Genomic DNA, 22,570 nt, shown 5'->3' with positions numbered 1-22,570 from the left:
CCCTTAAGTGGCTCACCTGTGTTCGTACCATTGCCTCTTCTTTAGCGTTTTCAGAGACGCATAGATGGTTACAAATTGTCAGGATATGTTCAAACTTTACACTGGTTCACTGGTACTAATGCAATCACTGTTATGTATCTCTTGTAGAGAACAGCACTACTCTGACTGACTTGGTTCTGTTCCAGCAGCCATCCAGCAAGAGCCTGCGATCGGCACATAGACCTACAGGACTGAATTATCTGATAGTAATTCGTTACAATAGTCCCAGTTACATGTCCCAGCTGTTAAAACAACTGGTTCCAGCCCAATATAGTCACCACAACCAAATAACTGCAATTTGCGTTTTATTTTTTGGGGATTTTCACTTTGAGCGATATGTTTCCATACCACTGTGGAATCTGTCACGCATATCGTCTTAATTTAGGTCTGTACCTCAATCCCATCGCAATTCCTTCCACATTCGGTAATCGGACCAGCTCTCTTGACAAAATCTGGCATTACACTGTCAAATATCATAGTATAGTGAGAGCAGGCTATCATTCCAGAGCTTTCAGAAAGAAAGAGAAAAAGCCAAAGGCAGACCACTTATCAACCGGGATGTTTGCAAATTATCACAAAACAACTAGATGGAATGTCTTTGGTTCATATTTAAGTTCAGTAAGCACAAAAAACCTGACAATCCGTTTTCATTCTGGTTAAAACTAGCTACTTTGAAAATGCCCAAAGGATAAGGAAATCTCATTTTCACACCCACATGTACAACAGTGATAAGATCAAGAAAAATACATGCCTTTCAGTTACCTTTCATTGTGTTTAGTCTAGGAGTTCAGGTGCAATGATCTTTATCATTATTTCTATTTCCTGTGACACATAAGGCACAATCACCTACTGAACTGACATGAATGTAACTTGTTTTATGAATTACATTATAAAATATGGGACAAGGCAGCACTTGATATCAGCCTAAAATGTATGATGCTATATAACCAATCAAAGCCAAATGCTGCCTTCTATGGTTCTCTCCTGCACTGCTGGGAGGAGGAGCACTTATAATTTCTCTAAAAAAAATGTTAAAAGAGAGTCAAAGATCATAGAGGTTCTAGGTACTGCTTCTCCACCACTGCGTCCTTGTCCAGCTCATTCGCAATGGAGGAATCCAGTAGACAAAATAACAGGGGCAGTTTGTCACCACAGGGCTTAGAGGGTGAGGACCAGGGCTTTGGAGAAGTATGGGGTTGAATAGCCTGATCCCAGTGGCCAAGCTGGGCTTCAACTGCTGGAGCAGCTACTAGAGTTAGACGGGGAACCAGGGTCTGACACAGTGACCGGTATCTGTGAAAGTGAGGATGCTGGGGGGGGAGGGGGGGTCTAATGGGGAGGGGAGACGGCGGCTCGGCGCCCACTGCCAGGACCTCGGTACCGCTCCTGGGCGTGCTTCTCACAGAACATCTCATCCCCCACCCAGAAGTGGCCACGCATCTTCAGACTGAGGCCACACTGCGCACAGGAGTAGCACTCTGGGTGTCGGTAGCGGCCCTCTGTGATGCGTACAGCCTGCGTGCTGGAGGAAAGGAGGACAGATAGTCCATAGAGAAGTCGGACACAAGTGTGAGTCTATACACCAGTGTGAGTCCATACAGCAGTGTGAGTCCACATAGCAGTCCGAGTCGACACAGCCAAGTGAGTCCATGCAGCAATGTGAGTCAATACAGCAGAGTCCATACAGCAACGTGAGTCTGTACAGAAGTGTGAGTCCATATAGCAATGTGAGTCCACGTAGCAGTCCGAGTCAACACAGCCAAGTGAGTCCATACAGTAATGAGTCAACACAGCAGAGTCCATACAGCAATGTGAGTCTGTACAGCAGTTTGAGTCCATACAGCAATGTGAGCCTATACAGCAGCCTAGATATTAACACTGGTCTGAGTCTATATTACAGCATGAGTACATACTGTGGTTTGAGTCTGTACAACTGTATCATTCTCTACAGCAACCTGAACATACATATCTGAATGATTCAATACAACAGCCTAAGTGTATAATAATATCTGCTAGAGTCTGTACAGCAACTCAGTACCAAGTTCTGAGTCTATACAACAGTACGGGGGCCTGAGATTATACAGTGCTGCAGGCGGTTCATATGGAACTGAGAAGCTCACACAATGCTGGTGCCACATCTCTCACAGGTGTGCAGCTGCTGCGAGCCAGAGGCGGAGCTGCTCAGCCGCGGCGGCAATCGCGAGTTTTCACCTGGAGCGGACGGAGAGTGGAGAGTGTCCTCATTAAGAGAAGGGGACATTGACAGTTTGCTCATGCAAGCAAGCAGGTCTCAGCAGTCACTGCTGGGCTTAGGGGGGAAACGCCAGCGGGTGTTTCATTATACACAGGAGTAACAAGGACACTTTCCCTTCCCATTAAATTACCATGGGCTCTTGCTGATACGGTAACTGCAAGCTGCTATATACATGTTGCCAGTTTAAACAGTGGAAGCCTTTAAAGACTTTGCAGACTGAGCACCTGGCTTGAAAGTGCTCTGAGCATAACTCTCTAGATTTGATCCGGGAGGTTTTCTTTTTAGCAGCGTATCCAGATTTCTCTATTGCTAAACCACCTTTGACGTATTTGCCAGAGATATGTATGGAGCAGCGGCGCCCCCTGCTGGGCACAGGCAGGAGCTGCGGTCTCACCTTTCTCTCCTGCCTCCAGTTCCTCCTGCAGCAGGCGGAAGCTGTATGACTGGCGGGGTTGGGTGCGTGAGTGCCTGTTCTCCTGGAGCATCTTGTAGACCTCGGAGTCACGATCCAGCCTCTCCATGCTGGAATAGAACAATGGTCTTTAACTAGCTAATTTAACAGGCCCATTTAGTAACTAGAACATGAGCATGTTTATATTGTAAGCTCAAACATGCGTCTGCCATGTCAGCACCTGCTAAAGACATCTCATACACCCAATGTAAATACATATTTTGAACCATCAATCACCGAAATGCTGTGTGTGGCCTGTTCACAGTCACATTGTATAGCATAGGATTGATTTTTAATAATCATTTATGTCATGTGGCACCGTTATTGATGTGCTACACATACCTGATTCACTGTTTTATAACATGGACTATCTTTCCAAAACAGCTTTCTAAATATGGAGAAGAGGTGGCCAAACAGCTCCATACCTGAGTTCATTTAGTTCATTGGCAAGCAAAGCACAGAATGAATTTATGGTCCTGTGCCTGGCTTATTCCTGCATGAATAGGTGTATTAAATACCCTTAATTATGCCACACACAGTAGACCTCGAATCCTCAGGGCGCTGCGTGTTGAGCCCTCTCTGCCACTCCGCATCTCTGCCTTCACACATTTAAACGTGTAAATGGCTTATTACATTTAATAAGCCTCCGGTGTAGCTGAAACAGGAAACATCTGCAATCACAATGCAAGCAGGGATACCCGTATTTACTGTTTTTTTCAGTGGGTTTACGGCGAAGTGGAATGAAGCTTCCAGCTCCGTCAGACAGTTTGCTTGTTACGTAATTAATGAGTGTTACCTGAACACAGCGGGTTGGCTATGAGAAAATACCACAGGCAGCAAAAACTTGCTACTGCAGCTGTTTAATTTTATGCTTCCCATGAGTAATATTCTCCTTTTGTATGATTTGTATATTGCCATAAATACACACATCTGTTCCCAAAGGGGATGGAATACATCAGCTTATATTTTCATATTGTCTGTAAGAGAAAAACAATCTTGCACGTGAGCCTGTCTGTGTGTGCATGCGTCTGCATGTGTGTGCTTCTTATAAGTAGCTGAAAGGTCTGCCTCTTTTATTATTCTAAGCTCAATATAAGCATAAAAATAATCTCAAACGAGATTCCAAGTCAAAAATCTCAAACAAGCAACCAACAACTGCTGATCTCAATATGCAACAATAAACGTGCAACAGTACATGTAAATAATAAAGGATCTTCCAATACCAGCAGTCATACAAGCAGCATCCTAATACCCCACATCATCATCTCAATCCCTCCTATCGGTGCTTAAACTCAGGCCAAGAAGGACAACAAACAGACCAGCATCTTCTCATACTGTGTCGGAAATATCTCACAAGGCACTCTATACAGTAAGGTGTTTGTCATCTTACAATAAAAAAAAAAGCACCCACATATTTCTTTGGTTTTATTCCATTAGAAGTGCATGCCTAACTCAATCCAGAGATCCAAAAAACTTCAAAAAAAAAAATCAAACTTCAAAGTCATCCCTTGGGGAAAGTGCTGAAATCCAGGTTTAGAAGCAGACACTGAACTATTCAGAATGAATGTTTAATAAAAAATTAAATAAATAAGAGCTGTATCAAAAAATGACATATTCCAATATAAAATCACTGGGTGTTTTTTCTGAGACTTAGTCATGTAAATATTCAAAAAGAAAGACAAAACATGAACAGACTTACCTGAAAATCAAAATAAATTTCTCATAGGCCTGCTAATGCTGGTGGGCAGGATAGGAGCATCTGCGTTTATCCAGCCTGCTGTGATAGTCTGTATTTCTCAGAATACATGCACGTACGTACACAAACACAGACGTGCTAACACACACACCCCACAGGAATGAATCAGTCTCACACATGAAAGAGAGCGGGAGGGCTGATATGCTGAGCTGGGTCAGCCACTCACAGGCTTTGAAATAACAAAAGGGGCGGGCCTGTAATTGGAGCTGTCCTCTGATTGGGGAAATGGAAACACAACTTAACAGGCGGAAAAATATCATTGGGGCATGGATGATGAAGGCCAGATTGGACTATGACTTTATTGCTATAATTTCTTAATGCCTAAATATAGTTTTCAGTATTTACACATTTTCCCATTTACTACTAGACTGAACAGACTGTACTGATTATATATCAGGAAATCTCACACACATATGCATTGTGCAAACTGCCCATTAATTTAAAATTTCTAATGCGCTTAGCGAATCCGAACAAAAAAATGAATCTACAAAAATCTCAGAATAAGAAAAAAATCACTGACTAAAAATGTTAAATACAATGTTTCTCCTTTCCAGAAAGAAAGGTTTGCGCAGGTTTGTGGTTTTTCCAGTTTTTTGGTATTTTGTGGCTTGTGGCTCTTCTTCCAAGATAAGTGCAATAGCCTCTGGCACGTGGAGACGGACCACAAGACGGCGTATGGCCCCACATGACTTTTGACACCCTGACCTATGACCTCATTGTCCATGCTTTTAGCAGTGAAGATATGAGTATGCTTGTGATATTATGAACAGAGATATTTTGAGAAATATTACCATATGCACGTCAGCATCTCACCTTACCTTTTCAGCATTATGCTCTGGAATTTAACATTTTCAGCTGCACCTCTCTTTTCCCTTTAACTAGGGCAGTGTTTCTCGGACCAGTCTTTGGGGACCCACAGACGGTTCACATTTTTGCTTTCTCCCAATTCCCTGGAAGCTGGGAGGAAGCAAAAACATGGACTGTGTGGGGGTCCCCACGGACTGGTCCGAGAAACACTGTATTACAGGTTGCAGAAAGGTGTATAATGCTTACAAGGTACATTAGCACTACAAATGATATGTTACCTCTACAAATGGTATGTAAGTGCTACAAGCGGTAATTAGTGCTGCAAGGCTGCCTGTGGTTGGAGCGAAAAGCCACACATATAGACCTTTCTGTTATTCATAATGATGGCTGCCAAGATTCTTCTTCCGTAGGGGGTGTACCGGGCCTGTTAAAATGCTCACCTTTGTCTGTGAGGAGCGGGCATTTCTGTATCGCTGGGGTCCGGGGAGAGCAGGCTTACTGGGGGGGGGGCAGTCAGACTGGGTGTAGAGCTGCCCTTTTCGGCGGCTGAGAGGAGATCCTGGAAGACATGCAGACAGAGTAAGGAAGAAAGGTTGAATTAGTTCGCATTTTCCTACTCCAAATTCCTGCATTATTCATTTAAACACCGTTATTCCCCCCCCACCGACTTCATGCCTAGAACAGCATTCAAGCACCTAAATTAGCCCTAATTTTCTCCTTAAAAGACACCTTCCCTTCTCTGTGTTGCTTATACAACAAGTTGACAGATGGACGGAGGACAACTAATAACTCTTTCTGTCCACATGAGGGAGCCCTTTATCCATTCAGGGACCCTGTACGTAGATGTATAACTTGCACACACACACACACACACACACACACGTTGGGTAAACATATCTTTATGGGGACCGCTCATTAATTTCTATGGGAAAAATGCTAATGCTAACTATGACAACCTTAACCCCTACCCAGCGCACTGTGTCCTCATAAGGTAAGGTACACCTGCTCACACACACACACACACAGGTTCATAGTTATATCTTAGTGGGGACTCTCCATTCATTTCTATGGAGTAAACTCTAATCCCAACATGATGACCTTAACCCCTACCTAAGCTTAACCATGAGTAACCAAACAAAATATGAGACTTTCAGCATTTTTTGTTTTTTGATTGCATTCACAGATCTTTGTGGGGACCTGAAATATGGTCCCCACAACATTAAAATAACAGGTTTTTATTACATCGTGGGGGACATTTGGGAGACAGATCCCGGAACCTGGGCTTCCTGTGAGCTCCGCCAGGGGGATGCCCCAGCCAATCACAGGCCTGTGCTCCAGCAACTTCCACGACCCAATTCAAAAGCGAAACAGAACAGCGTTAGTCCCGTTAGTCATACTTTTATCGGCTAATGGTGCTTTTACATTGCTAAAGTGATTTAATGATCAGGGACTGCAGAGCAAACTGTAAAGTCTGTGCTGAGAATCAGTGTTCAGCACCACGTCTGCTCCAGCAAGCCTCCATCCAACCATGCTTAGTCTGACCTGAGAGAGATGGAGGAAGAGTGATCCAGACCCCACCCCTTAACTCATCTGCCTCCCCTTGGCCTCTGGGGTGACACTGTGGCCTTGGAGGCCTCGCTAATGTCCGGCGCGGCTCCCCGGCGCGGCTCCCCGGCACAGCCTGCTTAGACTGCTTCAGACAGCCGCTGATAGACCAAAATACAGTGCTCCCGCTCGTTTCACCTTTTATAGACACATTTCAGCCAATTCGACCCCACATTCTGTTTAATTACACAGCCCCCCACCCCACCCACAGTACCCCTCCAGGAGACCAGGAATGGAGTCTGGCCTAGGCTGCAGCCTGTTTGTGTTGGATCGGAGTGGGGCGACAGGAATGTGGCTGAAAATAAGTCAACATGCAATTATTCCCAGTCCCACAGGCCGGCCACGAGGAACGGGAGTCCGTCTCCACGGAGACCACTGGCAAGACTCAAACGCTCCCTGGATGCAGTTTGTGTCTATGCTCTATTTACATTCCCTTTACAATGCTGGACAGCTGCATCGCGCCACATAATTACAATTTCATCGTTTAGTGAGCTCTAATAAAAATCTTTCCTCAGATTTGATGGTATCCATGGTCCCAAAATGCTCTCCATGGTGGGAGGTTTAACCCAACCTCTCCCAGTGACCAAGACGGCCAGCGCCTGCCGAACCGATTTGTCCCTGGTCATGCTGACTTGGTATCAGTGATGAGTCATAGTTGGCGCCCCTGGCCAGTGAGCATTTAATGAACTTCACACATGCTGCTCCAGTGAGGCCCAGGGCGGCCCACCTCTTGCAGGATCATTTGCAGCCGTTTATGGTGGCGCTAACGAGACACAGTGCTGACTACAGCCTTCGATTTGGGGGAGTGGGTGGGTTACGAGTATGAGAAGTGCCTCTGTCATTCACAAAATATGATGCCAGCAGCTTAGAACAAAATTGCCAAGGGATCATCGATGTCGTGCCAGAATTACTCATTCAGCCATGCACACACGCGACTCAACTGAAAGCTGCATCTAATATCCCCCAGGCTTTCTACATCATGCCACTGCCAGTGTTCTTAGTGAAACCGGCAGTAGGACCAGATGCTAAAGTGTTTGTGGTGCATCGTCAGGCTACATCATCACGCTCACTGGCCAGCTGTAACGCCTCATCAGTTGCCAGCATGTGGCAGGAACAAAAAACAATGTGGCAGAAAAAGAAAACAATGAAATGTTAGGTGGTATCCTCAGCGGCAGTGTGGGGAATGCTAACACGCACCCTACACTCCTTTGGCCACAGCCGCAGCGACAAAGGGCTGAAGGATTCTACTCTTATTCAACCAATGTCCATTGTCAACAGAGATGAATAGTTCAGTTCCCGAAAGCAAAAATCCAGACCAAGATTTTGTTTCAACCAACCAGTCGAGTATAAAGAGTCACAGTCACTCAGCAGGTCGGTTGAAACAAAATCTTGGTGTGGATTTGTTCTCCCTGGACCTGAACTATCCACCTCTCTTTGTCAACAATCTCCACTGCTCAAAAAAAATAGAAGGACAGGAAAGACCAACACCCACATCCAGGCTCATGAAGAGAAGAAGGGGGGGATCTACAGTGGAGGGGGGGGATCTACGGTGGGGGGGGAAGAGATCTACAGTGGGGATAGAATGCCCATTTTCGACCTTCCTACTTAAAGACCTGGAAAAACAAACAGGTTTCTCATGGTCTGGCTGGCATGAGAAAGGTTGGATTCCGGGAAGTCGGGGGGGGGGGGGGGGGGTTACATTTGGGTCTTGGCATCCCTACTCTCCAGGTCAGGAGAGTAAGAAACCCGCCTCCCTTCAGTCAAAGCTGAGCTGCAGGCTCCTTACAGATGAGTGACTATGGATCATCTACAAAGGTTCTTACAGCGGCATACCTCTAAATGCTAGTTGTCTGCCATAGCCTGATTATAGTAAGTATGTCGTTTTGTTCAGGGTGATGGATAATTCATCATTGCAGCTTATATCTGACCTGTCCATCTGCTGTTTTCATTTCTAGAAATAATCATAGGGGACAGGTCCTTAACACATGTTCTTTGGAGTGATTCCCATCTCCGGTATCATTGGCCAAATAAATAGTAAGAGTTTCACCGTCTCGCCCTTTGCAATTGCCAAAACAATGTATAGTTTAATGCATTTGACACAACTGAACTGAACTTAGATGCTTTACCTGAAAAAATGAAGGAGCAGGTCCTATTACTAAAACCAGCGACCCTTGTTTGTGATATGTCTGTCTGGAGTGTCATTAACAAATAGCATTCCATATGACATTGTGCAAGTTGGCGTCCTGTCACTGCAGTTACAGGATCCCCCAGTCAAAGAAGCCAGAGCTCCAATCATGACTGAGATCAGAGGGTCTCCTGGGCCGCCTCCAGTTCATTAATGCCGTTCTTGACGTTCTTCTCACACTCACCATCTGCCTAAGTTTCAGCTATAAATTACATCCAAAAAAAAAAAACTGTAATTTTTTGCAGCTGTGACTGCAGAGTTCTTCTCTCCGTACAGCTCCACGTTTTTCCAAAGAGCATTATGGCATTTGTATATGCATTTCAGAGAGTGTTATGTTTCTTTGACTTCCTGTCTACTGGCTGGAGAGCCATCCAATCTCATAATTGACAAATGAATTTCTCTGCATAGCCTGTGACATGTAAAACATCAAATGCAGAAACGTTAATGATGGCAACTCGGAACAGCTGCCGCCTCACTGCCAGGTTCCTTTGGATGCTCTGTAGAAGACACCTAGAACCTCCTATCAACCCCTCCTGTTGGGCCACCAGAGCCGACAAACGTCTCATAACAACAACCATGTGGGACACATTTGGGATCACTGGGAGCGGTGGAAGGTATTGAGTTGATGAATCAAGTATATATGCTTTGGAGGAATCCTTGACGTGTGGGTGGAGAAAGGTCTAGAGATGAGGGACAGAAGACCCAGTTACCTGGGCTGCAAGTCTGGCAAGCCCGTGGTTGAAGGTTCGAGGCTGGATGCTGCACAACCTGTAGAGACACAGAGCAGGTACATGTTGGAGGGAGAGTGAGTGAAGAAGGTTCAGAGCCCCCAGTGTCTGTCGTGGAGGTTTTGAGGCCTGAAATATAAAATGCCAATATATGGATATATTAATCACAGAGCATATTTCCAACACAGAATATGGTTTTCCAAGTACTTTCTTAAATGGATAATTATATTCAATATGCACTATATGACCAAAAGGACATGGGCTCATGGGTGAATATTAATTAGAGGAACTAGCTAATTAAGCCACACCTGTTGCTGACAGCCATGTAATCTGCAGCAAATAAACTGGCAACAGAATAGGAGGGTCATGCAGGAGAGATACGGGAGAGATACGGGAGAGGTTACAGGAGAGATACGGGAGAGATATGGGAGAGATACAGGAGAGATACGCGAGAGATACAGGAGAGATACGGGAGAGATATGGGAGAGATACAGGAGAGATACGGGAGAGATACGGGAGAGGTTACAGGAGAGATACGGGAGAGATATGGGAGAGATACAGGAGAGATACGCGAGAGATACAGGAGAGATACGGGAGAGATACGGGAGAGGTTACAGGAGAGATACGGGAGAGATATGGGAGAGATACAGGAGAGATACGCGAGAGATACGGGAGAGATACGGGAGAGATACGGGAGAGATACGGGAGAGATACGGGAGAGGTTACAGGAGAGATACAGGAGAGATACGGGAGAGGTTACAGGAGAGATACAGGAGAGATATGGGAGAGATACAGGAGAGATACGCGAGAGATACGGGAGAGATACGGGAGAGGTTACAGGAGAGATACAGGAGAGATACGGGAGAGGTTACAGGAGAGATACAGGAGAGATATGGGAGAGATACAGGAGAGATACAGGAGAGATACAGGAGAGATACGGGAGAGGTTACAGGAGAGATACAGGAGAGATATGGGAGAGATACAGGAGAGATACAGGAGAGATACAGGAGAGATACGGGAGAGATACAGGAGAGATACGGGAGAGATACAGGAGAGATACGGGAGAGATACGGGAGAGATACAGGAGAGATACAGGAGAGATACGGGAGAGATACAGGAGAGATACGGGAGAGATACAGGAGAGATACAGGAGAGATACAGGAGAGATACAGGAGAGATACGGGAGAGATACGGGAGAGATACAGGAGAGATACGGGAGAGATACGGGAGAGATATGGGAGAGATACAGGAGAGATACGGGAGAGATACGGGAGAGATACGGGAGAGATACAGGAGAGATACGGGAGAGATACAGGAGAGATACAGGAGAGATACAGGAGAGATACGGGAGAGATACGGGAGAGATACAGGAGAGATACAGGAGAGATACAGGAGAGATACGGGAGAGATACAGGAGAGATACGGGAGAGATACAGGAGAGATATGGGAGAGATACAGGAGAGATACAGGAGAGATACAGGAGAGATACGGGAGAGATATGGGAGAGATACAGGAGAGATACGGGAGAGATACAGGAGAGATATGGGAGAGATACAGGAGAGATACAGGAGAGATACGGGAGAGATACAGGAGAGATACGGGAGAGGTTACAGGAGAGATACAGGATACCTTCACCGTTGCACCGTCTTGGGATGTTATGTCAGCTTGGCAAATTTATGCCTCCTGGTCAACCTGAATAGTGACAATTTCCAGCATCTAATGGAAGGCCTCCCAGAGATGTAGAGGCTATTATAGCGACAAAGGGCTAACACACTTCATGGTAATTGCCCTTGGTTTCAGAGTGAGATGTTGGATAAGCTGGTGTCCACATACATTTGGCCATAAAGTGTGTCTTATATGCATTGAACCATTTGAAGAGCAAGTTTCCAAAACTCACTCAGTCTATGGGATACATAGATGGGATACGTTTGTAAATAAGTGCCATTTCTGTGGACTTAGTGAATCCACTAAGTGTGGAAATTTAACAAAAGTTCTTTGCTGGATTACATGACTGACTGAGTTTTGGTACCTAATACTGTAACACACGATGTGAAAGCCTGACATTGGTGGATCCATCTCAGAAACAACTAAAAATGGACTGAGTGAATTTTGGAAATTTGCTGTTCAGTCAGTTACTGTCCTTTTCCCACGGACACACAATCTTAGCATGAACACCCACCTTCAATCAACCTGTTCCAATCTACTGCTGTTCACCACATAGTTGTTCAGCTCTGGTTTTTGGGGGCCACAGGCTGTGTCGGCCCTTGTTTTGATACTGATCACGCTCAACAAATAACACAAATATTTTGTTCTGTCACAGAATTGCACATGATTTGAATCATGTGAATTAGACATAGTGGCACCGTCATGCTTACAAAAGTGTCTTCGACTGACTTTTTAAGGAAAATTACCAAATTGTTATCTATTAATGTAAAACTGTAGGTCATCTTGCAGAACGAAAGTCTGGAAACGCTTTCTGAGTTCCGAAGACTGGCTTGCCTTGATATGATTGGCTTCATCTTCGTATCATTTACAAGCTTTCTGCTGCTAGAATCAATGGGGTGGGATGGTCCTGGGGCTTGGAGCACTGCTGATGACAGCTGATTACAGACAGCTGATGGCTTTCCTGTGGCTTTTGGGTGGAGGTTTGGAACAGGGTTTGGCTGTCATTGATGGGGCATAAATGAGGAAATTTAATGGCCAGTACAGCATTGGTATCTTTAGTGCATTGCATTGCCTTGCTTAAGAGTTAAAAACTACAACCCGACTCGAACCCAGCTGTACAGCAACCAAACCCCACATAAAAGTCCCTCTAAACAAATCTTCGGTAGCTGTTACCTCTTGGCTTTGGCTGGAGTATGGGTCCCCATAATCCCCTTGGGGTTGTCGGGTGGCTCTGGGAAACTAACTCTGGATGAGACGGGCTCCACGCTGCTGCTCTGACTTGCAAAGAGCACCTCCTTCAGTATGGAAGACGGAAGTGCACATCACTGAGCTTTTTTTTTTTAACCATCAAATCCTAGTTTTTAATGAAACACAGAGCACACACAGCAGTACTGAGCCAATATCTGTGATCTAAAAAATCAAAATATACTAATAGGAAGGATTAAGTCACTACAACAGGTAATGTATATAAAAGCAGATACTTCAGCTAATATTGATCTTTATATGAAGGCTTATACATCCACGCGCAAGCTATTAAATATTGAGAAATCAAAAAAACATAGCAGTAATATTATTGTGCTTAATTGGGTTCTGCAGCACATCCATCAGTAATGGATAAACTTCTCTAGAAGAGAATATTACATCATTGTTGCTCCTCCCACCTTTCTCCACCTAGTCATAGTATGTTAAACAGTACACATGTGTGCACGTTGTTCCCAGCCAGCAGCCATATCAGCTCAATCCCCCCCCCCCCCCAAAAAACTGTGCAGGAAGGTCTCTGACCTGCTCTGGAGGAGTGATCCCATCAGTGCATCCCGGACCAGGTGGTCCTGGCCTGCGGGGGCGCAAACACAGAAAGGAACTAATTAGAAGCTGTTTCCAAACTGGGTGGTACTCCCTAATCACTCACCCTTTGGGTAACACCCTAGTCATAAACTGCATTCCCTACATATAGTTGCCATGGGTGCTGACACGCATTTCTAGCCTGGGATGAGGTTTGCCTTGATGTTTCTATCCTGACTCTGTGTGGGACATCCCCAAATGGACCAGGTCCTCTCCCACAACATAGGTCATGGTTGACCTGGGACCAGAATTCCACATCTGGCCTCCACTGATTCTAGAGAGGAAATTCTGCTTCCCAGTCTGGCTTCAACAATCCACCGCAACAGAATGGTTCTGCCAAAGCCCAGCCACACATTTCTGGAAGTCATACTTCTAAGACATAAACTGAAAAAAACCATCATTATTTAAATGTTTAGAAATACTGAGGCAGTAACTGCTGTGTGTGGAGCAACGTGAGTTTCCCCTGCTGACTTTGTTGGAATGTATTAACCTTTTCTTTTTTCATGGGTTAAGCCACCAATCATGGAGCAGGACGTGAAGAAGGAGGTAGCTCATTTACACAAGATCTTTAGACAAGACGACACTAACAAACAAAGCACAGCCATGCTTTTCAAATGATTCTGTGAACTTATAAAGCAGTAACAAGAACCAGTTGAGATGTATAAAAGAGATGATGTTTGTTCAGACTGTTTTCAGGCACTGTTCTGCTTTTTCAAAGATTGAAGCAGATGGCAGCAGTGGCATCATTGTCATTACCATAGTGTGCACTCCACAAAGAGCACTGCATAGTGTACACTCTATAGTGTACACTTTGTAGGGTACATAAGAAGGGTACACCCAAAAGGGTGTGTGCTGTAGGATGTATACTAAAGGGCACACTCAGTACACTCCATTGTGCGCACTCTGTAGTGTACAATTCATAGGATGAACTAAGAAGAGTACACCCAGAAGGGTGTGTGCTGTAGGACGTATTCTAAAGGGCACTCTCAGTACTGTAGTGTACACTACATAGCACACACTGCTGAATGCGCAATTTTTAGAGTGCACAGAGCAGGGTGCAGCTGGAAGGTTATGCTCTGTAGGATGCATCAGCAAGGAAGACTCAGTACACTATGTAGTGTACTGTACAAATAGGGCCAGAGAAGACTACTTTCTGAGGAAGCTCGGGTCTTTTGATGCATATAGCAAGTTTCTGATGATGTTTTTCTAGTCCACAGTGGCCAGCATAGTTTGTTGCTATCAAGTTCAACAATGCGTCCTCCTGAAATGCAACCCACTCCCAGAGAGGAGGAGATTGCTATGAGTGTTCAAAGTGAAGAAAGCCCCTTACCGGGCAACCAGCAGCCGAAGCAGTGTCCTGGAGCTTCTGATATTGTTCTGTGCCTCAGTGTTCAGCATCTCACTTGTGCTCTCCCCATTGACCTCCAGGATGACATCACCTACCCGCAGGTCTGCTAGCTCTGCTTTGCTGCCCCCACTGACCTGGAAGAGGAAAAGTGAGGCCAAGAGAGGGGGCACATGAAAACGTAAAGAAACATATACATCACCAAAAAGACAGCAAATTAAAACAGGCAAACGTAAAGACGTACAGACTAACAAATATATGGTACAAGAATCACCTCAGCACTGCCGCTGTTAAGTCCTTACCCCAGACATTGTATACTCTCCTGAAAAGCACCCCAAAAAACTAGCCAAAACATTATTCCAAGACTAACGTCACCTTAAATACTGCTGCAATGCTTACCAATAAACTAGCACAGCACAGACAGCCATGTAACGTAAGATGTTTAGAGCCATCTCGAGCTTACCTTTCTTCTTATCATGCCTCAATTCAGAAGATTAGCAACCAGTCTGTCACAGATAACAAAACAAAGGAAGATCTGGCACCTCAAATTACCAACCACATTGTCCCAGTAATGTCACCAATAACTTATTCTACACCCTCACTGCCCAAAATCACCCAGCAGGCAAAACTTCTGGATGCTGCTGGAGTGGAAAGAGTAGTGAGCTTTTCCTGGGTCAACCAACATGTCAAACCTGAGGCTCTATCCCACTCAGCATTCAGGGCTCACCTTGGAAACAATTAGTGCTTTCTTGAAATCCTTCCCTCCGGATACTCGGAAGCCCCAGGGAGATGGGCCAATCAGGTTTACTGTCAGAGGCATCATGTGACCACAGGCTGTAGCTCACTTGTCTTTACAGCCACCTGTGAGATGTTAGTAGAGCAGGAAAAGGATAAACCCTGAATGACTAGCTGAATGGATGGGATACTAACAGAGATAGAGAAAGAAAAAAATAACTGTGGTATACGATTGTTAAAGAGTGAAAAAGATAGAGTAACATCCCTCTGAGGAATATACACAACAAGAACTCTTTAGAAGTCATGCAACATCATACAGCAACCAATCATTTTCTCCCTGCGTAGTCAAGTAAATGCTAATTGGTTGGCTGGCAGACTCTGGTTCCATAGCTGTGCCTCGGGCAACAGCAAGTAAATTTTATATATATATATATATATATATAATAAAATTTTATATTTGTTATATATATATTTATTAATATATATATAATGTTATAATAAATATAAAATTTTATAATAAATATAAAATTTTATAATATATATATATATATATATAAAATTCACTTGCTGTTTATATACTTGTAAACAAGTAGCAGAACATAATTTTAAGGACAAAGCAGCACCATTTCCAAGGCTGCTGATATGTTTACACTCATAGATTTAGCAAAACAGGAAAAGCACCTGCCAAATTCCCTCTCATTTGCTTCTGGAGGCTGTTGTAACTAAATCGGGTCAGAGGTGGCAACGCTATCTAAGGCAGCAGTCAGTACACTGGGTCTTTATCAGAGCCTCAATTCCTCAGGAAACCAGACCTCTCCTATCAATCCTCTGGAGAGCGGAAAACACATGATTCATCCCTGGCTGAGCTTTCTACGGCTCCGGAGTCTTGTGTTATGCTGTTGCTTGAGGCCTGATTAGGACGCTATTAAGAAAGTTCAAAACAATCATTACTTATTGCTAAAGTACCGTTAAGTGTTACCTTGTTTGGTGTTTTTTTTTTTTACTTCTCATCACCATAGCCTGGGTCTGGTTACGCTGCAGGCCAACATAAACACTGGACTATACCCTAAACAACAAGCCTAACACAGAAGATCCATACAAACGCTGTATAATCCCTGCCTGATACTTGCCTAAAATGAAGACATGCATATTTAAATTGTTTGATAACTGTTAACCTTAAAGATTGATTAATGATGAATGGACAAGGGATCAGTATTTAACTAACACTTAGTTTCTGGGCAATACATTACGTGAGAGTGTATTTCTCTATTATTTGTGTCCCCTCAAGTAAAGTGTTACCAGCACTTTTAACAAGACCTTAACCTTACAGCAAACATTTCTGTACCCATCAATGCATGTTAATTATGGTTAAGTAGCTTTCTGAAAGGTACACCAGCAGGGGAAGTGAACCTGGCACGTCCAGGTTTTTATTTGCAAGGTACTTAACATTCTTAGCATTTTTTGGGTGGGTGGGGGGGGGGTGTTAAATTATTATTGTTTCAGGTTGCTCTGAAGGTGCTCAGGCTCCAGCGGAGACGTTGGATTTTTCCCAGCATGCCGTTCCCCTGATGGTGCCTGAACTCGTATAGCACTGCCACAGCACTCCTGTTTCTAGGGATGTGTCCGTGACCCATCCTGCCCTTCTCACACGGACCTCCTGAGAAACAGGAGAAGCGCGGAATGGCCGAGAGGACAGAGAGAGATCAGACTATGGCCAAAATGGGATTCCAGGGCCAAAGGGATAATATATCCAATAAGATGTAGCGATAAAGTTTCTGAGCTGAATCCCTCTCATAGGGACACTTTGTAGAAGGTATATTATATAAAGTTGTTTAGCTAGCGATTTTATCCAAAGGAGTTTATGATTTTTATCTTTATTGGCATAAGTCAGGGGAAAAAAAAGTAACGATATTGTTGAAGAATTCCATATGAATTTCAGGCAAGTAACCCTCAGGTTCTAAGTCTATTGGCCCTGTTACCTGACCTCTCTCCTTAGGGACTGAAACAGGCACACAACAAGGGATTTTAAAAGTGATATGCACCTCTCTACAGTGAAGTAGCATTCCAGTGCTGAGACAGTGTCTCAGTTAGCCTAAGGTGTCCGTGCATCACTCTCATGTCCCAGTGCTTCCATACAGTGCCTTAGTGTATCTTAGCTGTGCCATTACTTCCAGTGTCCAGTGGCCCCCAGCAATTCAGGACACACCCCTCTAAACCAAACTCACACATCCACACTGTTCCAGTGATGGTATTAGTCCAGTACACAGAAAAGAGGCTATTAGGAACCATAATATCCACACATACCAGGGCTTGTGGCTCAAAGGTCACTTGATGCCCCAGGAAGACTCTTCTGTTGTACCTTTAACAAAACCTATACCCCTCTAAAAACACAACAGCATGAAGGGACAGGGTACCTAACTGTGAGATGGGTGTGCTTTTTTGGATATATAATGCCATTAAACTTCTTGGCAGAGCAAACGAGGACCATTTCAGCCATCTTGGCCAACAGACAAACCTTCATTTCAGACATTCCTTTCATCAAACCCCATCAGAGCAATACTTCTGTAAATGGTGGAAAGGGCTGCATTAGTACTTGAAGTAACAGCACATCCATCCTTAGTAATTTAAATGTGAAGGTGCCAGGAAAAGGGCTCATTGTGTGAGTTCAGACTCTGCACGGTGAACAGCACTGGGAGATGTGTGACCTTCACCTGAACTCATTCTTCATCTGTACCTATAAAGAGGTAGAAATGGAAACACTAATGCTAAGTGCTAAGTGATAGTATGCCTGAAAAATTAAAATATATACTTGTAAATACTTTTTTGATATATCCATCTTCTAACCATTTGTCCTGGACAGGGTCACAGAGGGATCTGGAAGCTATCACAGGAGCCACAGAGCACAAGACAGGGGTGCACGCTGGACAGAATGCCAGTCCATTACCAATTACCCTAACATCCTGAAGGCTGGTATTTCATGTGAGCTTGTTAATATAACATGACAATAAAGGTGCAATAATCATCAACAAAGACAACTTTTCAATATTCATGGGTGAGGTGCTCCGATAGCAGTAGTTTCTAGGCGCAACAACTAGATGCCTGGCACAAGTACACTTTATAGAAACCATCAATGTCGGAAAAACTGAAGCAGATATCAAAAGCGGTGATGGTACATCTTATTATCGCTTTGATATTTTGCTAAATAGAGAAGAACTCCGAAAAAAGTATAAAGAACAGCATAGAAAGGCAACTGTCACACAGTTTAATTACGCAACGAAGACTTTGCTATCTGCACTTAAAAACCCGTCCTACATTACCTTGTGCATTTCTAAAACTAATAAAACAACATTTTCCATTCAGATCCATACCCAAGAAGAAAAACGGCTTAAATTTATGAAGACCATTGTATTACCTGCTTTATAGAATATCTATTAAAGTGACGTGACAATGCAAACGAACGTACAGAAAATGGGTTTCAAAATATTTCCAGTAAACCTACCGAATTGCTGCGGTTCGAGGGGTTAAATGAGAGGCACTGGATGTCAGTGCATCTGGTACTTTCAGAAGCGTAGATCCTCCGACAGGAGGACATACAGAACCCAGAGCAAAGACCGGACCGGACTCCGCTGGGGCGCGTCCGGAACCAGGCGCAATCAGAGCATTAAATGATCCCGTTAGTATACTTCAGTGCTTCCCCTGCCCCCGTCGAATTAAAGTCCATGGTATTTTGCTGCTTTCTGACGCTGTACGCACGGCTTTTAATGAGCAGAAGGAGTGCGGACAACATTTAGAGGCGTTTGTGAACGAGGGACCCACACGGTGTCCTTGTTGTATTGAAAAAAGAATGACAACGCATTAAATCTTAAGGACGTTTATTATTGTGATTTTTTTCCCCCTTTCAACAGCCCATTTGAGAAGTCAGAACGAAACAAAAATCCAGATGAGGAAAGTATGACGACAAATTCAAGGTGTGCACAGGAAACACAATTATAAAAGTATTTTTTTTAAAAATATGTGCATTGCATGTTTGTCTTTTTGGTGTTTTAGTATTTTATGCACTGAATCACGTGTATTGCGTATATGTTTGTATGTTTGCGTAGTTGCCATGCACGATACGGGAAATTTAATCCGCAAATTGGTGGTATGTGCTATATGGGTAAATTATTCCTGTGTCCAGAGCGCTCAGGCGCGCGCGTGTGTTTGTGTGGATTATTAGGGTGACCAGATAATCCATGTCAGGGAGGACACTTTGAGCTACTTCGGGTTTTACAAACTACTTTCTAATTGAAAGGCTCCTGTGCTCGGCTAAATAGTTCAGCTCTTCTTGTGCTTTGACTGGTTTGTTTCCTTGACTGAAAGACTCATCCAGCTGTTTCACATTAGCATTAGTGACACATGCATGATTATAGGAGACTGACCAATCAGCACACAGCAAGAGCTCATTGCTCAAGTGAAATGCGGGTCCTTTTAATTGAAATGGTAATTTACAATTCCTGTCCTAGCTCAGAGTGTCCTCCCTGACATGGATTATCTGGTCACCCTAGGATTATGTTTATATTACATTGTGGGGACCAAATGGCCCTCACAATGTAATAAAAACCTATTATTTTAACGTCGTGGGGACCCCACAAAAATCAGGATGAAATCAAAAAATTTAAAAAGTCTAGTATTTAGTTTGGTTACTTATGGTTAAAGTTCGGGCTGGGTAGGGGTTAACCAAGCTAACAAGCGACGTCACCGTGACGTTTTGGGACGTCCGATTTTAGTCCGCCAGGTAACGTTTTAGTCACAACGTTAGGTGGACGTCCGATTTTGGTCCGCCCAGGAACGTTTCATTCACAGCGTTAGGCGGACGTCCGATTTTAGTCCGCCAGGTAACGTTTAACCTATCAGCTAATCAGAAAATAGTGTTGCCAGGTTAAGTATGATAATTATTTTCAGTTGTAAGCACGCGCAATTCTTATACGCTCTGAATGCGTCCATAGTTTGCAGACAAGCTGTAGAAGGACACGCACCAGGTAATCGTTTTGTTATAAATTTTTCATTTGGTTAGGCCTACATTTCATTATGAGCAAAAATGCTTAAATGCAAGCCGCTATCTCTGTCGGGTGTGGTGTGTGAAATTATTTAAATGCTTGTTCCCATGTATCGTCACTCAAAACCTCTTTAAAATAAATAAGTTGAAGGCGTTTAAGCAGTATAATTATGCGATAGGATCAAAATTAGACGCCTGAAGAATGTATTTGTAAAATTTGACCTGTCTGTAACATTCACAACATCCCCAAAGCCTCTGACTGTGTTCTGCATGAAACGTTATGTGGCGGAGGAAAATCGAACGCCCGCCATACATTCAACATTGTGAATAAAACGTTACCTGGCGGACCAAAATCGGACGCCCGCCGAATGAAACGTAGCCTACGTTACTTGCAGACCAAAATCGGACAGATTCTATCAAATCAAATGTATAGTTTTACTAAAATGTATACATATATACATTTCAATGCAAAAAAAGATATTTGGCCACAAATGAGCCCCTTAAACAGTGGTCACTCTCTCTCTCTTAAATACGATCGAGGCCATATCTGTCGACGCGGCATTAATTAACATATCCGCTACAAACGCTCATATATCGTGTGTGAGAGAGAGAGAGTGAGTGACCACTGCTGTTGGAGGGGCTCTGGCGCAAAATGTCAGTAAACCAACAGAACGTGAGAAACAAAATTAATTAAACAATTACAAAATGGCACTAACATTGTTAACATAAGTCACAGAAATGTGAGACCCATACTGTGGGGTGCGTGTAAACACGTTCTTGCACTCGTTCGCAAGTTCTGTCCATTTCTTTCGTCCGTTTCCCCATAGACTAACATGGGCAGGCCTGACTTCATAAAGCCATCAAATTTGACCTGATTCGAGGGCGCATATCTGTAACCGCCATGACCGGCATTCGTCTTTTCATCCACTCTTTCTCTGTGGCTTATTTTCTCCATAGGAGCCTATTCATTTTCCCCATTTAGAGGCCACCTCCTGAACACACATCTGTCTCTTTTGACCCGCACTCTTTTTCTTGCTTTTATCACCCCTCGTTTATTCTCCATTCACGTCAATACATTTTAATATGACTTTCTATTAGGCCAGTTTTCACTACAACACTTGAGGAATGACAGCATTTTCTTGCAGAAATGCATCTCTAGTTTATATGTATGTATGTATAAACAAAGGGCACAAATTGAGTTTGATTTGTTGCATGCTTCACCAAATCTGACCCATCTCATGTAAATGTATACTAGGCATGCTGGAAGTGCTTCAATAGAACTGCAATATACTGTAGATAACCTCTTGTTTAAGGATATTGCAATGTGGGGGCATTTTTATGTATTTATTTTGTCTCTTTTATGTTAGACTGTAAAGTTCTCTACATAAGTTATCTACACTTCCAAGCCACTGTAGATACTTCAAAATGCAGTCAATCAATCGAGATGTTCACATGTCACTCCCCCTTTCATCTTACTGTATTGGTTCCCAGTAGGGTTAGGATGACTATTTGACGTAATCAACTATTATTAGCCAAATAGAGAAGGTGTAATGATTGGAAAATACCACCTTCATCACAGAACGGCGTTCTAGTGGTAGGATACTCTGATTTAGCCCAAGTGTTTTTTGGTTCAAATCTGGCTGTATACACACACAGTGGTACCTCAGAACTCGAATTTAATCCGTTCAGAACTCCGGATCCAATCCTAAAACGTTCGAGTTCTGATCGAATTTTCTCCATAAAAAATAATGGAAAACCAATTAATTGGTTCCCGGCTCCAAAAAATTACACCTAAATATGTTTTTTTTAGCATTTAAACGGACAATGAACCGGATAAAACAAGAAGAGCATATACTGTAATAAACACATCTAAGCACATTTATCAAAACAGTAATTTGTAAAGTAAAAAATAAATGTATTCAAATAATGTTTCCTGCCCCGATCCTCCGCTCCTTCCGCGTGCCACGCCCCCTCGTTAACCCCGTTTGGAATCCCCATATGATCAGCTGTTTCTGGTTGTTTTCATTAGCCCTTTGTATTTCGTTAGCGTTTCAGTTTGTATCCCCAGTCCGGTCATTGTATTGCGTTTTGCCTGCCTTGCCTGTAATTAAACCCCGTATTCC

General features: G+C 43.7%; 1 protein-coding gene across 2 annotated transcripts; it reads right to left on the bottom strand.

The window, feature by feature from the left end:
• Nucleotides 1–327: 327 nt before the first annotated feature.
• LOC111857301 (PDZ and LIM domain protein 2-like) lies at nucleotides 328–19,223 on the bottom strand. Of its 2 annotated transcripts, none has more exons than XM_023837988.2 (10): nucleotides 18,912–19,223; nucleotides 15,405–15,538; nucleotides 14,663–14,814; nucleotides 13,273–13,324; nucleotides 12,664–12,785; nucleotides 9,808–9,865; nucleotides 5,748–5,866; nucleotides 2,688–2,815; nucleotides 2,160–2,250; nucleotides 328–1,561 (listed from the first exon to the last, which is right to left on the bottom strand). In XM_023837988.2, the coding sequence occupies exons 2-10, from the start codon at nucleotides 15,498–15,500 to the stop codon at nucleotides 1,369–1,371; spliced, it is 1,011 nt and encodes a 336-aa protein (XP_023693756.1). In that variant the 5' UTR covers nucleotides 15,501–15,538; nucleotides 18,912–19,223; the 3' UTR covers nucleotides 328–1,368. The 2 variants fall into 2 exon arrangements, with proteins under 2 accessions (XP_023693756.1, XP_023693758.1); XM_023837990.2 differs by lacking the exon at nucleotides 18,912–19,223 and adding an exon at nucleotides 15,141–15,183 and having other exon boundaries at nucleotides 15,405–15,532.
• Nucleotides 19,224–22,570: the final 3,347 nt, after the last annotated feature.

The sequence above is a fragment of the Paramormyrops kingsleyae genome, chromosome 7 (genome assembly GCF_048594095.1).
Source record: "Paramormyrops kingsleyae isolate MSU_618 chromosome 7, PKINGS_0.4, whole genome shotgun sequence".
Lineage (NCBI taxonomy): Eukaryota > Metazoa > Chordata > Actinopteri > Osteoglossiformes > Mormyridae > Paramormyrops > Paramormyrops kingsleyae.
The sequence above is the reverse complement of the archived record's forward strand: the minus strand, read 5'-3'. Positions and strand labels throughout refer to the sequence as shown.